At 42.5% G+C, this 23,767-nt stretch overlaps 1 protein-coding gene and 1 long non-coding RNA gene across 2 annotated transcripts in view; both read right to left on the minus strand.

Moving 5' to 3' along the window:
* The window catches only part of LOC113887663 (dedicator of cytokinesis protein 11-like), an 82,058-nt gene extending 58,552 nt beyond the window's left edge, over positions 1-23,506 (minus strand). The window contains exon 1 of the mRNA XM_027534832.1: positions 22,936-23,506. Within this exon, the coding sequence (XP_027390633.1) occupies positions 22,936-23,014 (79 nt within the window). The 5' untranslated portion in view covers positions 23,015-23,506. The remainder of the gene's footprint in view (positions 1-22,935) is intronic.
* Positions 5,083-8,482, minus strand: LOC113887664. Its single transcript, XR_003509787.1, has 3 exons — positions 8,396-8,482; positions 7,068-7,182; positions 5,083-5,121 (listed from the first exon to the last, which is right to left on the minus strand). It is a non-coding gene; the product is annotated as an uncharacterized LOC113887664 (long non-coding RNA).
* Positions 23,507-23,767: the final 261 nt, after the last annotated feature.

Here is a 23,767-nt window from a genome sequence, read left to right on the forward strand (position 1 = left end):
AAGAAAAAAAGAGAGAAGAATCAAATCAACAAAGTTATAAATGCAGAGGTTACAACACATGATGCAGAAATACAAAGGATTATAAGAGACTATTACAAACAAGTATATGGCAATAAAATGGATAAACTGGAAGAAAAGGACAGATTCATAGAAAAGTTCAGTCTTCCATGACTGAACCAGGAAGAAAGAGATATTATGAACAGCCCAATTACAAGCACTGAAATTGAAAATGTGATCAAAAATCTCCCAAAAAACAAAAGCCCAGGACCTGATGGCTTCACAGGAGAACTCTATCAAACATTTAGAGAAGAGCTAATGTTTATCTTTGTAAAACTCTTTCAAAAACTTGCAGAGAAAAAAAACAAAAAAAACACTTGCAGAAAAGGAACACTTCCAAACTCATTCTATGAGGCCACCATCACCATGATACCAAAACCAAAGACAACACCAAAAAAGAAAACGACAGGCCAATAACACTGATGAACATAGATTCAAAAATCCTCAACAAAATTTTAGCAAACAGAATTCAATAACACATTAAAAAGCTCATAGACCATGATGAAGTTGGGTTTATTCCAGGGATGCAAGGATTCATCAACATAGGCAAATGAATTAATGTGATACGCCATATTAACCAATGGAAAGATAGAAACTGTATAATCTGAATAGATGCAGAAAAACCCTTTGACAAAATTCAGCACCCATTTATGATTAAAACTCTTAGAAAAATGGGCATAGAATGAACCTACCTCAACATCAAATCAGATCAGATCAGAGAGTCGCTCAGTCGTGTCCGACTCTTTGCGACCCCATGAATCGCAGCACGCCAGGCCTCCCTGTCCATCACCAACTCCCGGAGTTCACTCAGACTCACGTCCATTGATTTAGTGATGCCATCCAGCCATCTCATCCTCTGTCATCCCCTTCTCCTCTTGCCCCCAATCCCTCCCAGCATCAGAGTCTTTTCCAGTGAGTCAACTCTTCACATGAGGTGGCCAAAGTACTGGAGTTTCAGCTTTAGCATCATTCCTTCCAAAGAAATCCCAGGGCTGATCTCCTTCAGAATGGACTGGTTGGATCTCCTTGCAGTCCAAGGGACTCTCAAGAGTCTTCTCCAACAGTTCAAAAGCATCAATTCTTTGGCGCTCAGCCTTCTTCACAGTCCAACTCTCACATCCATACATGACCACAGGAAAAACCATAGCCTTGACTAGATTTGTTGGCAAAATAATTTCTCTGCTTTTTAATATGCTATCTAGGTTGGTCATAACTTGCCTTCCAAGGAGTAAGCGTCTTTTAATTTCATGGCTGCAGTCACCATCTGCAGTGATTTTGGAGCCCAGAAAAATGAAGTCTGACACTGTTTCCACTGTTTCCCCATCTATTTCCCATGAAGTGGTGGGACTGGATGCCATGATCTTCGTTTCCTGAATGTTGAGCTTTAAGCCTACATTTTCACTCTCCTCTTTCACTTTTATCAAGAGGCTTTTTAGTTTCTCTTCACTTTCTGCCATAAGGGTGGTGTCATCTGCACATCTGAGGTTATTGATATTTCTCCCGGCAATCTTGATTCCAGCTTGTGTTTCTTCCAGTCCAGTGTTTCTCATGATGTACGCTGCATATAAGTTAAATAAGCAGGGTGACAATATACAGCCTTGACGTACTCCTTTTCCTATTTGGAACCAGTCTGTAGTTCCATGTCCAGTTCTAACTGTTGCTTCCTGACCTGCATACAAATTTCTCAAGAAGCAGATCAGGTGGTCTGCTATTTCCATCTCTTTCAGAATTTTCCACAGTTTATTGTGATCCACACAGTCAAAGGCTTTGGCATAGTCAATAATGCAGAAATAGATGCTTTTCTGGAACTCTCTTGCTTTTTCCATGATCCAGCAGATGTTGGCAATTTGATCTCTGGTTCCTCTGCCTTTTCTAAAACCAGCTTGAACATCAGGAAGTTCACGTTTCACGTATTGCTGAAGCCTGGCTTGGAGAATTTTGAGCATTACTTTACTAGCGTGTGAGATGAGTGCAATTGTGCAGTAGTTTGAGCATTCTTTGGCATTGCTTTTCTTTGGGATTGGAATGAAAACTGACCTTTTCCAGTCCTGTGGCCACTGCTGAGTTTTCCAAATTTGCTGGCATATTGAGTGTAGCACTTTCACAGCATCATCTTTCAGAATTTGGAATAGCTCAACTGGAATTCTGTCACCTCCACTAGCTTTGTTCGTAGTGATGCTTTCTAAGGCCCACTTGACTTCACATTCCAGGATGTCTGGTGCTAAGTCAGTGATCACACCATCGTGATTATCTGGGTCATGAAGATCTTTTTTGTACAGTTCTTCTGTGTATTCTTGCCATCTCTTCTTAATATCTTCTGCTTCTGTTAGGTCCATATCGTTTATGTCCTTTATCGAGCCCATCTTTGCATGAAATATTCCTTTGGTATCTCTGATTTTCTTGAAGAGATCTCTAGTCTTTCCCATTCTGTTGTTTTCCTCTATTTCTTTGCATTGATCGCTGAAGAAGCCTTTCTTATCTCTTCTTGCTATTCTTTGGAACTCTGCATTCAGAAGTTTATATCTTTCCTTTTCTCCTTTGTTTTTCACTTCTCTTCTTTTCAAGGTCATATAAGATAAAACTACAGTAAACATCATTCTCAATGGTGAAAAACTGAAAACATTCCCCCTAAGATGAGGAACAAATTCACCACTAGTCAACATAGTTTTGGAAGTCGTAGCTACAGCAGTCACAGAAGAAAAAGAAATAAAAGGAATCCAGATGGAAAAGAAGAAGTAAAGCTCTCACTGTTTGCAGATGACATGATAATGTAGATAGAAAACCCGAAAGATACTATCAGAAAATTAATAGACCTAATAAGTGAATTTAGCAAAGTTGCAGGATACAAAATCAGTACTCAGAAATCACTTGCATTTCTATATACTAACAACGAAAAATCAGAAAAAGAAATTAAGGAATTAATCCCATTCACCATTGCAACAGAAAGAATTAAATATCTAGGAATAAACTACCTAAGGAAGCAAAAGAACTGTACACAGAAAATTATAAGACACTGATGAAAGAAATCAAAGACGACATAAACAGATGGAAGGATATTCCATGTTCCTGGGAAGGAGGAATCAATATTGTGAAAATGACTATACTACCAAATGCAATCTATAGATTCAGTGTGATCCCTATCAAATGACCAATGGCACTTTTCACAGAACTAGAACAAAATATTTCACCATTCCTATGGAAACACATAACACCCTGAATAGCCAAAGCAATACTGAGAAAGAAGAACAGAATTGGAGGCATCAACTTTCCTGATTTCAAATTATATTACAAAGCTGCAGTCATCGAGACAGTATGTTACTGGTAGAAAAACAGAAATATAGACCAATGGAACAAGATAGAAATCCCAGAAATAAACCCATGCACCTATGGGTATCTTATTTCTGACAAAGGAGGCAAGAATATACAATGGCAGAGACAGCCTCTTCAATGAATGGTGCTGGGAAAATTGAACAGCTACATGTAAAAGAATGAAATTAGAACACTTCCTAACAGCACACACAAAGATAAACTCAAAATGGATTAAAGACCTAAATGTAAGGCCAGAAACTATACAACTCTTAGAGGAAAACATAGGCAGAACACTCGATGACATAAATCAAAGCCAGATCCTTTATGACCCACCTCCTAGAGTACTGGAAATAAAAACAAAAGTAAACAAGTGGGACCTGATTAAACTTAAAAGCCTTTGCACAGCAAAGGGTACTATAAGGAAGGTGAAAAGACAACCCTCAGAATGGGAGAAAAAAATAGCAAATAAAACAACAGACACAGGATTAATTTCCAAAATATACAAGTAGCGCATACAACTCAATACCAGAAAAACAAACAACCCAATCAAAAAGTGGGGAAAAGAGCAAAACAGACATTTCTCCAAAGAAGACATACAGATGGCTAACAAACACATGAAAAGATACTCAACATTGCTCATTATTAGAGAAATGCAAATCAAAACTACAATGAGGTATCACCTCATACCGGTCAGAATGGCCATCATCAAAAAGTCTACAAACAATGAATGCCGGAGAGCATGTGGAGAAAAGGGAATGCCCTTGCACTGTTGGCGGGAATGTAGATTGATACAGCCACTATGGCAGACGATATGGAGATTCCTTTAAAAACTAGAAATAAAACTGCCATATGACCCAGCAGTCCCACTCTTAGGCATATACCCTGAGGAAACCAAAACTGAAAAAAATGCATGTATCCCATTGTCCACTGCAGCACTCTTTACAATACCTAGAACATGGAAGCAACCTAGATGTCCATCGACAGATGAATGGATAAAGAAGTTGTCGTACATATACACAATGGAATATTACTCAGCCATAAAAAGCAACACATTTGAGTCAGCTCTGATGAGGTGGATGAACCTAGACCCTATTACACAGAGTGAAGTAAGTCAAAAAAAGAAAGATAAATATCGTATACTGACACATATATACAGAATCTAGAAAAATGATACTGAAAAATTTATTTGCAGGGCAGCATGGAGAAACAGACAAGGAGAATAGACTTATGGATCTGGGAGGAGGGGAGGATAGGGTGAGATGTATGAGAGTAACACGGAAACGTACATTACCATATCTAAAGAAGACAGCCAACAGGAATTTGCTGTTGTCTCAGGAAACTCAAACAGGGGCTCTGTATCAACCTAGAGGGGTGGGATGGGGTGGGAAATGGGAGGGAGTTTCTAAAGGGAGGGGATATATGTATACCTATGGCTGATTCATGTTGAAGTTTGATAGAAAATGACAAAAATCTGTAAAGCCGCTGCTGCTGCTAGGTTGCTTCAGTCGTGTCCAACTCTGTGTGACTCCATAGACGGCAGCCCACCAAGCTCCCCCATCCCTGGGATTCTCCAGGCAAGAAAACTGGAGTGGGTTGCCATTTCCTCATCCAATGCATGAAAGTGAATACTGAAAGTGAAGTCCTTCAGTCGTCACTGACTTTTAGCGGCCCCATGGACTGCAGCCTACCAGGCTCCTCCATCCATGGGATTTTCCAGGCAAGAGTATTGGAGTGGGGTGCCATTGCCTTCTCTGTCTGTAAAGCAATTATCCTTTAATTAAAAAAAAAATTAGAATGAGATCTAAAAAAAAAAAAAAAACAAAACAATATGCAACTTGTAACAGATTTATTGGTAACGATGATAGACAGAATCCCGGAATGGTGCTCCATCTTTCTGGCTATTTTCATAGTCTACTTTTTTTTAAAAATGGGATAGTGTTTAGAAGCATGGGCTCATGATAATTGGCAAGATCTGAATCCTGATCTGCTACCATCTAGCTATATGACATTAAGCTCCCTGTGAGCTTCACTTCTCTGACTTTAAAATGGGAAAAACAGAGACTTCCCTGGCGGTCCATTGGTTAAGACTCCGCACTGGCATTGTGAGGGGCCTAGGTTCAAACCATAGTCAAGCAACTAGATCCCACATGCTGCAACTAAGAGTTTGCATGCCACAGTGAAAAGATCCTGCATCCCGAGAAGATCAAAGACCCTGTGCTGCAACTAAGACCCATGGAGCTACGTAAGTAAAAAAAAAAATTTTAATGGGAAAAATAACAGCATCTACATCGCGAAGCTAGTGTGAGAATTAAAGGTCAGTTCTCATTTGTACTTTTATTCTGATTGAGGTTTAATTTACATACAACAAGATTTACCTATTTTAAATTTATCATTCAATTACTTCTAGTAAATTTACGGAGTTGTCCATTTATTACAATCTAGTCATTCCCATCATCTCAAAAAGATCTGTGGTGCCCATCTGCAGTTCCCTTTTCTACCTCCAGTCCACAATAAAAAATGAGCTAATATTTCTAAATCACTTAGGATAGTGCCTGTCATCTACCAAGAGATGTATGTTACATAAATAAAAAATGTCTGAACAGGAGGAAGAAATACAATGCAAACCATGAAACCAAATGTCTGATTTACTGGCATAATAAAAAATGAATTTGGGTTGCATTTTAATCAGAACAAAGTTAATACTTCATATAAAGATACTGTAGCTTATTTCTGATTAGTATCTAATTTAGTTTTCCCTTATAAGCCTCTTTGAAAGCACAGTCCTGGTTTCCATAGTAAATCTGGAGGCCTGAGCAATTAACTGAATTACTTTGAGAAGGGGAAAGAAAAGAAAAAAATATCTGTGTAACTCAGATGAAAAGCCAGCAAGAGTTTTCACTTTTGACTTCTCCTGCTACTGTTACCTCACATTATGATTATATGGGCTCCCCTGGTAGCTCAGCGAGTAAAGAAACCTCCTGCAATTCAGGAAACCTGGGTTCAACCTCTCAGTTGAGAAGATCCCCTGGAGGAGGAAATGGCAACCCACTGCAGCATTCTTGCCTGGAGAATCCCAGGGACAGAGGAGCCTGTTGGGCTACAGTCTATGTGGTCCCAAAGAATCAGACACGACTGAGCAACTAAGCAATGCACATAGTTATATAGTGTTTATTCAAAGCTCTCTAACATCCATGATCTCATTGTACACCTTCAACAATCCTGCAAGATAACTGCTTTCAATTTCTTCTTCTATTTTTTAGTCATAGCAATGATGATTTCTACTGAGAGGCAAGCATCTGAGTAAAACCAATAAGCACCTGACAAGGGAAGCCAGCCAGCCAGCCTGCCTGGACATCTTCTGGCTTCACAAGACACCTATTTCACCAGGTATTTGGATAAACGGACTCAATCATAATTTGGGCTAAAAATGACTGGATATTTTCATAAAAGTATGAAAAAAACCCTGTTTTTAAACACAAAAATAACAGAGAAGGAGAATAAGGAACAAATTATTAACAGTCCAACTCTCTCATTTTAAGGATGAGTCTCGATAATTTCTTGAGGTCACACTAGGTCTGCCACCCAAGTTTCCTGACTTCTTACTGGGGGCTCTTCTACTGTACTAAGCTTCATCTGCCTAGTTAATTTTTGTGTATTTTCTTTGCAATGATACTGACTAAATTCTAACTTTTCATTTTTACCTTGAAACACTGAGTGAAAAATGATATGGTATCTATACTGTTAGGGAAACTTCCATAGCAGTATTTCCTTCAAGAAGTGCCTGATGGAAAATGTTTGCTTCAGTTGTTGTAGAACCTGAGATTTAAAAAAAAAAAAAAAAAAAGGAAATTAAAACTGTATGACACAGGGATTCACATAACAGTTTTGAATGATTTTCTCTCCCAAAGACTCAGAGAGAGAGACAAGCAAAAAGACACCAGGCTCTCAGTACCTGCAGACTTAATGAGTTTTGCTGTATTTACTCCTTAATCAAATACCATCTGGGTTAATCAATTCTGCTATTTTTTACTTCAGCTCTGTATCAGCAGCTCTGTAACAAATAAATAGGTGCCTACTTCCTTGTAAACAAGATGTGAGTGATGATCTAGGTATGTACCTAAGAAATAACGTGGGAGGCATTTTAGGCTGTGCTGCTAATTATATGGGCAAAAATGAGAAACTCATAGAAAAGCAGCTATGTTATGTACAGGGGTTCCCTATGGCCTGATGTTTTCGATGACGCCAATGGTGTGAGACTTGTTTCTAAATCAGAAGGAAAACAAAGCATCTGGGCCAACTGAAAGACACAGCTTCAATACATTGTTACAAGAGACAAAGAGCAAAGCTGAAGGCTGTACCACTCCCATTTTTTTTGAAAGGTCCTGAGTCTAGCAGCTCAGCATCCATCTGCTCAAGACATTTGTGTTTATGATTAGTCCTCATGGCAGAGCCAGTTCTGCATGCTTCCTCTTATGCAACCTCTAAAGGACTGTCTGGTAATGAACATTGTCTCACTCTTTGACTTTTTATTAAGATTTGCTTTCAGAGAATAGCTTTCATGTATATAACCCTCTAGCTTCCTACTGAACTTGTCAATATTTCAACCTGTGTGAAATACGTCTTTGTCAAAATAGTATTTACAGTGCTCTGACCTCTGCAGACAGCTCAGCATGGGCAATCCCTTAATAATCACTGAATGAACAACAGTCACTCTAAACAAATATTATATATACTATTATATTCAAATGTCATTATTTACATTAAAGTATGGATAAAAGATATTGAATGTAAAATAATACAAGAATAATAATTCAATGAGAAAATTAATTTCCTTCATATTAAACTAAGAACTCACTATTAACTAAAATTGCTAAAAACAATGCATGCATATTTGATATTATATTCACATATGATGAAATGACTGTACAGAAACTGAGATGTGAAATGATGTCCAGCTGTACTGGTGATTTAGGTTAAATAGTATTAACATCTGTTTCAAATGGGTACCCTACCCACATTCTGCACTTACTGTGATTAAGTGTAAATGAACTTTCCAGGCTACTAAGATGCTGAAGCCGGGCCTGCATTATTCCTGATCTGTTTCGGAGAGCTGGCATGGTTTGTGATTTTCGGTCTACTCCAAAGTGTTTTGACAGCCAGGCATCATGCACCCTAAAATAAATGTTAAAGTTAGGAAATGGATTACTCTAATACTGTATCTCAATGTTACATTTTTTAAACTAATAAATGACTAGGTTTTCACATAAACACTGTGCTACGCTCAGTATTCTACCAATTATTATGTGGCTTAAATGAGACGTCACTGAGAATTGTATAATGCTTACGGTATATTTAAAATACCTTATACTACAAGAATGCAAGTAAGGAATTTAGAGAGAGTTTCTTACTTCCCTTCCTCTCCTCAAAAATATCAGAGAGTGGATAATATATCAGAGTGGACAATACTGCAATAAGATTCCATCTTTATCTCAGGAGATAAGGAAGGGCAAGAGTCAGAGAAAACAATGAGAGGGACACTCAAGAGTTGACATGGCAGGGGGTGGTTTCCTGGAGTCAGATATTTAAGAATGAGCACCTGTTCCTGGATTGGAGTTAAACTTGGATCAGAATTTTTTACTCTACAAAGATGTCTATTTGCACATTTTTTATTTTGTTTTCCTTTAATTTTAGGGTTTCATTAAAAAAATTAACAACTAGGTAATGCAGGGACTGAGAAAGAAGTTTTTCCATCCTCTAGTAAACACAGAAGGCAGGTCACCAGCATCTTAGAGGTTAAGGTTCATGATGGTAGTTACCATACCAGTTCCCAACCAGCTCCCAGTGCTGGGAAGACAACAAAAATCGTCACCTGAATTATTAGTATGTCCCAGAGTCTCAGCAATAAACCTAATCCAAACCACCTCCTTGGGCTTCCCTCATAGCTCAGTTGGTAAAGAATATGCCTGCAATGCAGGAGATCCTGGTTCAATTCCTGGGTCAGGAAGATGCCCTGGAGAAGGGACAGGCTACCCATTCCAGTATTCTGGCCTAGAGAATGCCATGGACTGCAAAGAGTTGGATATGACTGAGTGACTTTCACTTTCTTTCAAACTGCCTCTTTAGTTTTTGGAAGTGCCATGAAATTTACTTTCATAAGGAAAATAATTCTATTTAAGATCCTTTAATGTCTAACTCTACCTCTGAAATATATCTTATCAAAATAAGCAAGTAATCTTTTCCTTAGGGTCCCACAAACATTTTCTAAAGTATTTATTTCACTAAGACTTACACAGCAAAAAGAAGAAAGAAATAATATATAATGCATGTTGCAATTACTGTTTGGGATTTCTGTTTACATTACTAACTGAGGTGAATATTGATAGGTTGTAGACAAAAGGACACAACTGACAGTTGTCCTCACTTGACAATTTCCTGCCTTCCCCTGGATCTAGTCTTTTCTCACATCCTTCAGAAGAGACAAGCATCTGTTCTAGGATTAGACCGGAAACGGTGCACATCAGTCTAACCATTACCCTTTGGGAAACTTAAAAAAATGTTACACTTCACATCAGGTTAATTTCAACTTTAAGTTGAGAAGCATTAAATAAATCATGCGTATCTTCAGGCTAGCTCAAAAGGAAGCATCTAGGTTTTGCATGGCATGATTAAGACTGCCCTCTGTTGGAAGAGAAGAAAAAAAGAGGGAATTGCACTGCTATGGGAATTACCTTGCTATGTTTCTTTTCCCCATGTATCTAAAGTGAAACAAACATACTCTAGAAAGAAAAACAGTAGCATGTTAGTACTATATTACCATACTTTGCATTTTAACAAATAATATTTAAAAATTCATGTGTTACAAAGAATGACCTATTTAAAATCATATTACAAGAATATGTTTTGGTATACACAAATAAATATACAACCACCAGCCATATTATATCACTCTACATTCATTTGCTACAGTTACTTCAGCACCAACAAGTCTCAGGTCTTCATATACAATTATAATGACATATTTTTTAAAAACGTATCAATGCAAATCATCCTTCGAGCTTTATAGTGTGTGTCATAGCAAAGGTCTCTAAAAAGTCATTCACACCTAAAAAGGTTCTTAAGCCCTAAAAATTGTGGCAATTGCTATATTTTTTTATAATGGCATTAAACCACTTTCTAGTATAGAAAATCCCAAACATACAAAAGTAGAGAGGACAGCAAACTAAACCCCACATACCCAGCACCCACGAGCTTCAACAATTATCAACTCATGGCCACTCCTGTTTAACTTCTACCCCAAACAGGTCCTCCCCACTCCCTCCACACTTACTACCTCCTCCATAATTTTAAAGTAAATCCCCAACAATATCATCTATTTTCATTAGTGAATATTTCATTTTTAGAGTGTTTTTTTTTTTTTTAATCCTGCTTTGTTTGCAAATATTTTCTCCAAATGTTTTGCTGGACATGCACATACACTATCATATATGTTATGTGTACTATTTATTTTAAAATGTATTTAGAAATTACACATCACTCTAATTTCTCTCTTACCTTTCAACAAAATAGCTCAGCAAACAATATAGGACAACTTCCCCCCTCCACTTAGGAAAAAATCAAGTACCTTGGAATATATATACATGTACACACAAACACACATTTCTGAAGTGGGTAGAATTACTTGGCTCTATCTAAGGATACACATTCTAAACTCCAACATTTAAGGGGCTCCATTAAGCCAGCATCTGCTCTAAATGAATGATTAGGACAGCTGGTGCCACTTCCAGTTTTCCAGGTCACACAAAGATTCCTGATGGTCTGCAAAGATGGGCTATTATCAGCTAGAGTTTTCTATAATACCACAAGTATTTCATTTACATGTTTTTCTTCTATGTGTGAAGAAGCTATATGTCAACCTATAAACTACGAAAATAGTTTAACATTCCCTACATTATGTACAAACATGCTGATGAAAACAAAAAAGGAGTAATATTTCATTTACTATAAACATTAAGCTCCCCAAAATAAGAGGAAATTTCATGAAAATAAGACAATTTACTCTAGAAGTATGAGAATGTTTATGAGCTTCTGGGGAGATACCTTGTTCCAGTAAGTTAAGAACGTATCTGAAAATGGAATAAAGTGTTACAGCTTGAAATAGCAGAGACCATAACAGCAAATATTAATAGCACAGTGAATTCCAAAGACCCAATAACTTTAGTTTCAATAACCATCAACTCATAACCCGTTCTGTCTCATCTGAATCCTGCCCTCCTATCTCATCTCACTGCCCAATACCCACACTACACTCTATTGAATTAATTCCAAATATACTGCTAAATCTGTAAGTATTTTCAACTTTAACAATTATTTTTATTTACTTTATAAATGTTCTTTTTGATGGCTTATCATCCCTGAAGACAGGAAGCGAAGTAGACCTGGGGTTTTTCTTAAAATTTTATGCAAAATGGTGCATGTATGTGCATTGTTCCAAAGGCAGGGTCAAGCACCTTTGCCTGCTACTCAAAGGACTCAGAGAACCACAAAGTTTGAAAACTTGAGAGGAAAAGTGATAACTTATTTTCCTCTTTCTCTTTGGATTATTAACCCTGAAGTTCTAGCAATATACATACATACCACACAGATTCATGCAACAACTATTTTAGATATAAAAGCCCCTAAACCTATCACATATACTTCTCTTTTGAGTTGTTCTTTATTTTAACTTCCAACACACTCACTGAAACTTTTTTAAAAGAAAAATACTACCCCCACTTAACCTTCCATTCCGTTTTGTAACCTATTCAGATATAGCTAATGGTGTCAGCAGTTTCACGTCTAAAATTTAAAAACCTAGTGAAAGTGTTACTCAGTCGTGTCCAACTCTTTGTGACCACATGGACAGTAGCCTCATTGGGCTCTTCTGTCCATGGAATTCTCCAGGCAGGAATACCGGAGTGGGTTGCCATTTCCTTCTCCAGGGGATCTTCCCGATCCAGAGTCTGAACCTGGCTCTCCCGCATTGCCGGCAGACTCGTTACCTACTGCTGCTGCTGCTAAGTTGCTTCAGTCGTGTCCGACTCTGTGCGACCCGTAGGCGGCAGCCCACCAGGCTTCCCATCCCTGGGGTTCTCCAGGCAAGAACACTGGAGTGGGTTGCCATTTCCTTCTCCAGTGCATGAAAGTGAAAAATGAAAGTGAAGTCACTCAGTCGTGTCCCACTCTAGTGACCCCATGGACTGCTCCTCCGTCCATGGGATTTTCTAGGCAAAAGTACTGGAGCAGGGTGCCATTGCCTTCTCCGCATTACCTACTGAGCCACCAGCAAAGCTCTAGCATGGCAATTCTGTAACTGATTACTGTTGCGATCCATGCTAGAGCTTAGCAAAGCTTAGCAAAGCTCTAGCATGGATCGCAACAGTAACACCACCAGCAAAGCTCTAGCATGGATCGCAACAGTAATCAGTTACAGAATGGCCAGTCTCCCGAGAGCCTCTAAATCTAGGAATGGACCACTAAGCAATGTTGCCTAAACGGAGGGGTGACAGGGAGGAAAGAGTGCATGGCTTTTGACTTTATGTCCAACTTACTAATGACCATGGGTATTTGTGGTTTTCAATGATTATAAAATATTGACTGTCCAGAATAAAGATGCAAAAATCGGGTCAAATTAATTTGTTTCAAAAATAAAGCAAGGATAAGTTCCAACCCCCCTCCCCCCTCTTTTGTGACGCACTTCAGCTCAGCGGGGCTTTCCCAGAAGTCACTGCGTTTCCACTCTCTCTAGTTTTCTGTTGGAACAGGGTCGCTTGAAGCCGCCGTCTTCCCTGCCTTGTGCCTTCGCTCTTCTCGGCAAAGGAGGCTGGTGTCTCCTTCCAGCCCCCCACCTACGTCCTGCTGTCCACCCCTGAGCCATCTTTGATCCATCTTCTCCCCCACCGGGTGCCCTGAGACGACTTCACAGGTCTGTAAAAGTGGTGAAACTCTCGATCGGTCCGCAGCCCAGTTCTAGTTGACGGCCCTTCTGCCATTTTCTGGAGGTGCCTGTCTCCACTATTTGACAATCCCAGTCAGAGAATCAAGATGGAGGTGGGGGACGTGGGTGAAGAAGACAGGGAAAGTGGGCGGAGCTCTTCTGAAGAAGATACAATGCAGAACGTTAGCCTCTGTGATGTGTCTTCTGAAGATTTTAAAAAAACCTGGAGAACACTAAAAGAGCTCCATGACAGAGAGCTACGCCGACTTCAGGGGAAAGTAAACAGTTTGAGAAAAGAGCGATTGTCAGACAGGAGGAGGACAGGCTCCATATCCAGAATTAAAGAGTTGACGGAGCAAAAGAGAGCCCTGAATGACACTATCCATGACCTGCGAGGTCAGTTAAACGCGAAAGTATGCGATCACTGTACAGTAAATGAAACATACAGAAATACACTACAGCAAGAATTTTATGATATCCAACAACAAAATCTGAAGTTTATTTGTGAGTTTACAGCAGAAAGGAATAAATTAAGAGAAGAAAACAAGCAACTTTTGGCTAGGCTCAAGAGGAAACAGCCACAGTCTCGCCGTTCTTCTTCTGATAGTGATGACGACTTCATCCCTGGGTCTCAAAAGAGCGAGTCATTTATTTCGATTGGGGACCCTCCACCTGGACCTGAGAGGTATGCGGCTCTCAAAATGATAACGCAAACGAAAACCAAACAGATGAAAGCTCGAGGGAAAAAGAAACAGCCACACAGTTCCGAACTTCAGGTTCCGTTGTACAGGCAGGATGTCTTTGAGGTGCCAGAGAGCCCTCAAGAGATTTCCTCTAACAGCACTAAGACTATCAAAATAAGCAGTGGCAGTCAGAAGTCATCTAGCACTGTTCCTTCAGCGTCTACACTCGGCCCTCAGACTGTGTGTGAATTTCAAGATGACTCCAGCCTTCCTGATGCCAGGCTTGGCCGTCCACAAAGCAAATACATTTTCACACAGAGGACTGAGATTGATTTCCCTTGGAGCCTTTCCATTATTTCTCCAGAAGAAGACCTACCTACTGAAATATTATCTGCAACTTCAGAGGAAAGTATGATTGACTACAGCAAAAGCATATTTTCTCCTATTACACGGAGAGACGAAAACACCACTTTACATCTATTTCCTTTAGACTATACTTCGAGACCATCATTTGGTGTTTTTCGCGTTTCAATGAGAGAGAGCAGTAGCCAGACACCTTGCAGAGAACAGTCCACAGCAAGGAAGGATACGAATGGAGCTACAGGTGCAGCCCATGATGCTGATAAGCCACAAGATGAGACTCAGGCTTGCACTCAGGGTCTTCAATAAAGAGAAAAACCAAGATATAGTTAGAAAAAGGGGGGAAGTAGCTATCACTCCATCTCTGTCTTAAGGAGACTACTTTTCTGGTCCAAGAGGACAGTCTTCCTATCAATTCAGACTATTTAACATTTGTATTCAGACTATGTAACTGATAATTCCTGACTTTGATTCTATTTCCCAGAATATAATATACAGGCAATAAAATGTTGGGCAAATGACTAAGACTTTGAAATAGTGACTTATTGCCAGTTAATAAAATTCAGCTACAAAGAAAGAAACTTAGTTTTCAGAATCCCTCTACTTCTATATAAAAGTGTAGAGATGACCATCTTTTTGTTGAAATTAAGCTGCTAGTGTCTGTGAGTCAGTGTGTGCCATGCTGAGTTGGTTTAGTTGTGTCCTAGTTTTTGCAACACTGTGGACTGTAGCCTGCCAGGCGCCTCTGTCCGTGGGATTCTCTAGAAGAATATGGCAGTGGGTTGTCATGCCCTCCTCCTGGGGATCTTCCCATCCATCGAGTCTCTTAGACTCTTGCACTGGCAGCTGAGTTCTTTATTACTAGTGCCACCTGGGAAGCCCTTATGAGTCAATAAGAAGGCTTAAAAAAAAAAGAAAAGAAAGCCAAGAGAACACCTAAAAGGCCTGGACTGTAAGAGTTCAACCCTGTAATACTTGTGAAATACTTACTTGGCTTGACAAGGTAACTACAATACTTACACTGAGAAAGATTCAGAAGCAGATATTTTTCAGAATAAAGTGAGTATGACTTTCCAGATACCATACAGCATGACTTAAATTACAAAAGAGAAGATGTGACACAGGCTGCATACTAGTTATGAAGATTTGCTTTTAAAAATCAAAAAGCAAGAGCATAAGAAGGAAAAACCTCATTAACAAAGACCAACTATTTAGCAAGCAAGGGCAACATTTACAAGAGCAGGAGACCTTTTCAGGAAACAAAGCAGTTATGGTTTTATCTGTAACAAAAAGCAGCCAGTTGCTTGTCACTGGTTATCACAGTGTGTGTGTGTGCATGTGTGTGTGTGTGCTTGTGTTTGCACGTGTGTACGTGTGCAAGTGTGTGCACATGTATACTGAATGGAGGAGGGGAGAACTAGTCAGCAATGCATGTCCCTCTCCTTCCTTTCTTCTGTCCTCCCCCTACCACCCTCCTTACTTTCCCTGGGCCGTGGTAGTATTCAACTCCTTTTTTCTTTGCGTTTTTTTTTTTTTTTCCATGTGTCCTTGGCGTGTAGAAAAAAAAAAAGTTATTGACTGAATTGATGTGCCATAAAACTCACCCTTTAAAATAGAGTACAATACATTAGTTTATATGGTATATTTAAAAACTTGTAAAACCATCACCACAGTTTTAGAATATCTTCATCACCCTTTAAAACAGCCCATATATAATAGCAGTCACTTTCTACATTCCCCCACTTTTTAGCTTGTGGGGAGACAAAAACAATAAGCTGTGGTTGTGGGTGTTAATTTGATTCAATATCTCTTGGAATGAAGTACCACCAGGGTTGAATATTATCTCCCTTTACATTTCTCTTTCCCAAAACATGGAAGCTTATAACATAGCATCAATAATCTTTGACTTTTACTCTAAATCATACATTCTAAGTAGTTGAAGGTTGTAGTTGTTTAAAACTGTTTTATTAATGTACTTTACATTTCATATCTAGCTTTTGATGTGTTTCAATCTCTCTGGCAAGTTAACTATCAACTTATTTTATGTTTTTATATTCTGCATTATTACAAAAATATTTAAAATAATATTTACTAAAAACAAAATGGAAAAGGAGTAAAATTTACTGTATTATGATTTGACTTTTGCTGTAACTCATACATTCTAAGTACTTGATTCTAGTTATTGCCGGTGCCAGCCGGCAAAGTCGATCAGGTCCCGAGAACGTGCACGGTGGGGCTCAGAAAGAAACTAAAGCAAGAGACTACAACAAAGATGGGTTCGAGAGGTTCAGACACGTCTCCACGAAGGGACGCAGTCTGACACCAACTTCATTCAGCATCTTATATTTATACAGAAAAGCGTGAGAAAGACAAGACAGTTGACATTTCTTCTTGGTTGACGTATACATCTTACAAACAGTCACAAGAAACCTTGAGAGCATGGGAATGGCACCCTGTTATTATTTCTTACACCAGATAACCTTTCTCTGTGCGTGAGAAGTTTGCACAGAACTCCAGGTGTCTGCAGTAAATAAGCGCCTAATCTCTGGGGTGGCAGGACAGAGAGCTTTGTTTGCAAGCAAACCCTCAAGGACTGAGGCAGCTCCCAGAGCTTGTGTCCTTTGGACAGAGGACCCCGTTCTCACGGGCAGCTCCCCGCAAGTTATTCAAAACTTTTATTCATTTACTTTAGAATTAGTTATTCATATCTAACATTTGATGTGTTTCAATCTCTGGCAAGTTAACTGTCAACTTATTTTATGTTTTTATATCCTGCATTATTAGAAAAACAATGTTTAATATTTACTCAAAACTAAATAGAAAATAAGTAACATTTAACTACTGTATTGTGCTGATCAAAACCAAGGTGCTTTTATGTTCTTCATTGCTGTTTGCTTTTTTCTTTTAAGTATTTATTTATTATTTGGCTTCCTGGGGGTCTTAGGTGCAGCATGTGGGATCTGTATCCCTGTCCAGAGATTGAACCCAGGACCTCTGCATTGCCAGTGCAGAGTCTTAGCCACAGGGACGTTCCCAGGGATTTTGTTTGTTTGTTTTGTTTTCGGGGGGGGGGAGTAGGTGTGTGTGTGTGTGTGTGTGTGTGTGTGTTTAGCAAAAGTAGAAAAAAGAAAGGGGAAGAAATTGTGTAAACAAGTGTGGTACTGGGAATGAGTTAACCTTCTGATTGTACTTCCAAAGGACATGCAGTTTACAAAAACCTTTTGCTTGTATTCTATCATATATAGTAAAGAGGGAATGGTAAATTGTAAATAATACAATTATACATCAAGGTAAAGAGAACAGAGTCTGGAAAAGAACCTGACAGCATACAAAACTGGGTAATGGTCCTGTGAAGATAGCAACAGCATTCCTTACTCTCAAAGAACCCTTCCTGTCTTTTTGTTTGCGTTTGATTTTCTAAATCCTGGGTCAAATAAAAGCTACAATGTTAAATATGACTTTTGGTTATTGTTATTTTCTTCTGTTTAACTTAGTCATTTAATGTACTCTATGTTCTGCATGAAAAAATACTTTAGCACTTCTAAAACTATTGCCTGACCTTTGAAACTAATTTTTTTATCTTTAAAAAAAAATATCCTGTTACTAAACAGAAATTTTGATAACCTTATTTCTTTTTCCAAACCTTTGTGTCGAGGGCTGACTTTCAATAGATCGAAGTGAGAGAGCTGCTCTGCTACAGGCAAATCCCCAACCCAGAAGCAGGTCATCTAGAAATGGTTTAGCACCAGGTTCCCCCAGGTTCCCCACAATTGAGTGGTGCAGTGTTGGGTGAGGGGGCTGCTGCTTTTCTGGTTGTGCCCGTGTTCCAGGATGAAGAGTTCTCTGTACTGGACCCAGTCCCAACACGTGGAGGGACGTGCCACACGATGCCCCAAAGGACCTGGGCAGTGGCCCCATGGTGGGGACGGTGGGGGACTGGCTATCTGAGGCCAACCGAGGCTCTCGTGGCATTGCCAGAAACTAATTTTTAAATAAAATTATTTCAAAGGCTCAAATCTGTATGATGGACATAAATCTATTTTAAGTTAAAATATAGGAATATTCTAAGGTCAAAGTCTACCAGCTACTGTCCCCATGCCCAACAAAAATCAGTGAGAGAGGAATGCTAAAACTTAAATCCTAGACACCTCCCTTCCCGGATCTAGCCTATGTAGTTTGCCCACTCCACCGATTAGCCATGCGGTCACTTAGATGCAGTCAAGCACAAAGGAAGTCAATCATGAATAGTCACTGCAAGGACTGATGCTAAACCTCAAACTCCAGTATTTTGGCCAACTAATGCAAAGAACTGACTCATTGGAAAAGACCCTGATGCTGGGCAAGGTTGAAGGCAGGAGGAGAAGGGGACATCAGAGGATGAGGTGGTTGGATGGCATCACTGACTCAATGGACATGAGTGTGAGCAAGCTCCAGGAGCTGATGATTGACAGGGAAGCCTGGCTTGCTGCAGTCCCTTGGGTGGCAAAGAGTCAGACACAACTGAGCGACTGAACAACAACACTTAGTTGGGAAACCACCTCTCAGATCTACTCTTCCCCCATCCTTACCTCCAGTGTTCTGTTCAGGTCCTTATGGCCTCGCTCTTATAGGTCACGTCTGTGTGTGTGCTGTGTGCTAACTCGCTTCAGTCGTGTCTGACTCTGCAACCACTCAATTGAAGCCTGCCAGGCTTCTCTGTCCATGTGGATTCTCAGGCAAGGTACTCGAGTGGGTTGCCATGCACTCCTTCAGGGGATCTTTCTGACCCAGGGATTGAACCCTCTTCTCCTGGGTCTCTTGCTTTGGCAGGCAGGTTCTTTACCACTAGCGACACCTGGAAAGCCCTTGAGTACCCAAAGCACTTGACAGATGTCCTCTACTGTAGCAAATAATAAAGAGGTTTGTGGGCATGTCCATTTCTCCCACTGGACTCAGGTTTCTCTAGGCCAGAGACTGTTCAGGGTGATTCCAGGATTTCTACCTAGAAGGAGCTTAGGGCCAGCATTCTGAATGGAAGGGACAACAACCAGGGGCTTCTGGGTTTATTTGTGATGTCTGGAGGGAATACACCATGTGGCACCACAGAGAATATAAAGATGGATGTAGCCTGATCAGTCTGGGTTTAACTGACTCACAGGTTCTTTGCTCTTCAGCAAGTGCTTTTCTTCTAGAAATTTTGTGGGAGTGCACTCAAGGTAGTGCTGTTAACACAAGAGGCCTGGGATGGGATCCTCTGAATTTAACCTAAGGCAGAGGAGCAAGGTTCTGGGTGAGTTTCCATCAATGTCCTGAAACCCACTGACCGCTACATCTTCAACTTCTAGGCAAGATCCCATTCTAATTTCGATTGAATACAATCAATGCTGTCTCTAATAATAAGGCTTAACTCAAAGCTTGTGCTGTCTCCTTCAGTCACAGGAGCTGGCAGAAGCATGCATATGTCGGGAAAAGTCAAGGAAATCACAGGTCATCCGTGAGTCATCCATCTCCTTCCTTTACATCTTAACCATCAACCTCTTTCAGTGCTTTCCTTGCAACACCTCTCTTATTATCCTGATCATACTCAGGTGCTCTGCTGGGTCCCATGAGGCAGGCAGACATACAGCAGTTAGGCCCGAGCCTGGACAGAAGGCGTGCATAACCTATCTTTCCAGGGGCCACCTCTAATCTTAGATTCCTGCGGAGCTTTGCACTCTGGTGAGTCCCGTCTCCCTCCAGCCCCACACTCAGTCAAGTCTCCCTGTTGACTTCTCTTCCAGTGTCATTTCCCTCCCTCTGCACCCCAACTCAGCCTCAAGGGCAAATGAAGCCCTTCTGCCTTGATTGGTTTGGCCAATACACCCTCCTGCCAAGCCGGACTCCTCGTTGAGCCCACAGGGGCACCACCACCGTTACTTCTGGGCCTGTGCTCCTGCTCGCCTCCCAAACTGGGAGTAACTTCTCCTCCACCAACTCAAATGTCACCCACCCTAAAAGTCTAGCTCAAATTTCAGTTCTTCCTCAGAATTCCCAGCCCTCAGTTTCCCCTCTTCTGAATGCCTGTGGTACCTATTGTTTGGACTACACAGTCTGGCAATCATAAAGCAAGTCTCCAATACATGATCATTCGCTTTTTACCAATGGCCTGTACATACTTGCGTGAATGCCCACCAGTCCTGCCCTGCTGCTCTGGGAGAGGCCCAGCTCCCCTCCCAGCCAAGGACTCTCCTCATTTCTGCAGAGAGAGGCAATGAGTGCAGTGGTTAGGGGCATGGTCTCTGGAAGCCACTGCTGGGGTCAGCAGCCTAGCTCCCTCCTGCAGTCTACCACCTACGAGACTCTGGGCAAGCCTCTGGGCCTTGCGGTGCCTGTTTCCTCCTATACAAAACAAGAATGGTAACAGCACCAACAGGAGAGGTTCTGTGGAAAGCTGAAATAGGTCACGTGGAAAACTTAGAGCGCTGCCCGGCATAGAGTAAACACTATAGAAATGCTAGTTGTTATTAAGAATGCCACAATGTGGGCTTACCAATCTACACAGACTAAAACTAAGCTGGGAACCTCATCATTTTTATACACACTCAAACCATTAGAGCTGGAGGAGCCCTTAAAACTTATGGAGTTCAACCTCCTTTCACAGAGAACACTGTTGCACGAGGGAGGGAAATGACCAGTCCTGAAGTCCCACAGCTGGGTAAGGTCAGACCATTATAACAGCCAAGTCCCCTGTTTTGTTTTGCCTTTTTTCCCCCCTCCATATCTTAATGCAATTGTATCAATATTTCCAATGGGAAAAAGTTTCTGTATTTCTAAGTAACCAAGTCGCCAATGAACCTCTGTGACAAAACTGATTAGTTGGGGATTGCCAGTATCAGCTAGAGTCAGCTGTTTGTTGTTCCAGGTGTGAGGTGTGTGGGAGAGGAGTCTGGAGGAGGGAGGGGACTGGAGTGGCACAGTGACAATCAGGAGACTAAAGAGATGGGTGGCTTCCCTGCTGGCTCAGCAGTAAAGAACCCACCTGCAATACAACGCAATGCAGGAGATGCGGGTTTGATCCCTGGGTCGGGAAGATCCCCTGGAGAAGGATATGGCAACCCACTCCAATATTCTTGCCTGGGAAATTCCCATGGTCAGAGGGGCCTGGAGGGCTACAGTCCATGGGGTCGGAAAAGAGTTGGACGTGACTGAGTAACTCAGTGACAACAACCGAAGGGAAAGGTGACCCCCCTCCCTTCTCTGCACTGTAGCTGCCCCATGATATGGAAATCAGATCCCCCCAAGTGAACTAGGAACACAAGATTACACAATATACTCTAAGGCTCTAAGCCAATGCACAACACCTGGCTCAGTACTAAAGAAGGCAGGCACTTGAATGAATGACTGGCAAACTACAAACTTCCCTCAAGTCTCTCCTCAAATGCTGCCTTTTCAGTGGCAGTCTACGTAGTCCACCCTATTTACAATGGCAAACCCCTAGATTGCCTTGTTTTTCGCCATAGTACTTACTGCCCTCTAACAGACCTTATAATTTACCGCCCCCCCCGCCCCCCGCTTAAGCTGACTCTACCAATAGCATACCAGCTCCAAAGGGCAAGGACTTGCTCTGTTTTGCTCACCACTGTATTCTCTGCCCCTAGAACACTGCCTGGCACAAGGCACGCAGAGTGGGCATAGGTTTTGTTGACTGAATCAATAGAGGGCATCCAAGTTTCCTAATCACCATTTCAGCTGGGGTTTCAAAGCCCAAGGCACTGGCTGAAAAAGCAATAAACAAATTGCGGGTGTTTGTGTCAACGTGACAATAAAACCTATCAACTTCGGAGCTACTATCTTCACCAAAAAAACGTCCAGAAGGTCGCTCAGGCCAAAAGCTGTCCCTCAGGAATTCATTAGTGCCCCTCCCCCCAAGTTTCCACAGTAACTGGTTGGTTCATTTAAATGGCCGCACCAGGTGAGGAGTATGCATCTGTGCAACTTTTCTGTAAATCGACAATTATTCCAAAATACAAAGGTTACTAAAGAAAAAGGCTTCCACGCGGATGGTGCCCCGGATTTCCCGTGGATTTCTTGTACGCCAGAGGAGACCCGTCCTTTGCTACAGGGACTAGGCGCTTCAGAGGTTCCCTTCGACTGCCGCCACCTCGCTGGACCCGCCGCGCAAGGAGCCTCGGCGCGTCACCCGCACTCCCGGACCTTGGTCGCCGTCCCCGCGGGCTCGCAGCCCCTCATCCCCGCTCCGGGCCACGGGCGACACTCCCGGCCCGACCCCGCGAACTCCTTTCGGGCCCCAGGCCTTAGCGCCAGGCTCCTCGGCGCTGCCCGACGACCAAGGGAAGTGCGGCGACAAGTCGTCGTCCTCCCGCCCCGCCGCCCCCGCCGCCCGGGATCCGGGAAAGCCCGGTCGCCCCGGGTCCCCCAAGCTCCAGCCGGGCGCGGGAGGCGCCTGCCGCCGCGGCCGCGGGCTGTCCCGGAGCGGGCCCTCGACCCCGACTCCGCCGCGGCCCTCGGCCCCAGGCGCCCCGGCGGGCCTCTCGGCCGCGATTCCCGCTGCCCCGGCTGGGGGACCGAACTCACCCGCGGGCGCAGCCACGCCGCCGCGGCCGGCGTAGAGCAGCAGCACCCACAGCCCGCAGAGCCGCGCCGGCCGCTCCATGCAGCCCCCCGCTCGCTCGGAGCCCGGCCGGGCTGCAGCCGCCGCAGTCTCCGCCTCTTTCGCTCCCTCTCCCACTTCCCGGCTCCGCCGCCCTGGAGGCAGGGGGGGCCGGCGCAGACGGGAAGGGCCGCCCCGCCCACCGGCCGCAGGTAACCCCGCGGCCAGCGCCGGCGGAGGGGCGGGGCGCCCGCGGCTCCAGCAGCGGCTTCCGAGGCGCGACACCTGGCCCCGCGGCAGCCGAGCCTCCGTCGCGCCCCGGGAGTTCGATCGCCGGCCAGGCAGAGCGGCCCCGGCCTCGTCGCGGCCAGGCCTCTGCGCCGCCCGGCTCGGTGCGAATGGTGTGCAGCCCGGAGGAACCTCGGACGTGTCCAGCCGAGCACCCGGGCAGGGCAGGGCAGGGCGGCCTCCGGAAGGAGCCTTGACCTGGACTTCTGGAGTCTCAGCTTGCAGTCGTTGGCCTCTGAGCCCTTGTTTCCTAAAACTCTGACTCCAGGGTTAGAAATCCCAGGCCTGACTTCACAGGGTGCACTTGGAAGACCAAAGAGGGCACTTGGTGGGAGCATGCTTTGTGAACGGGACGGAAGGTATATTTGAAAGCTGGTGATACATAATGCGAAGTTGAACATAGAAAGAAAGAAAAAAGCTAAATGTTAAATATGAGAGACTGCCATATTGGGCTTCCCTGGTGGCTCAGTTGGTAAGAATCCCTCTGGAATGCAGGAGACCCAGGTTCGATTCCTAGGTGAGAAGATC

This window comes from Bos indicus x Bos taurus, chromosome X, assembly GCF_003369695.1.
Source record: "Bos indicus x Bos taurus breed Angus x Brahman F1 hybrid chromosome X, Bos_hybrid_MaternalHap_v2.0, whole genome shotgun sequence".
NCBI lineage: Eukaryota > Metazoa > Chordata > Mammalia > Artiodactyla > Bovidae > Bos > Bos indicus x Bos taurus.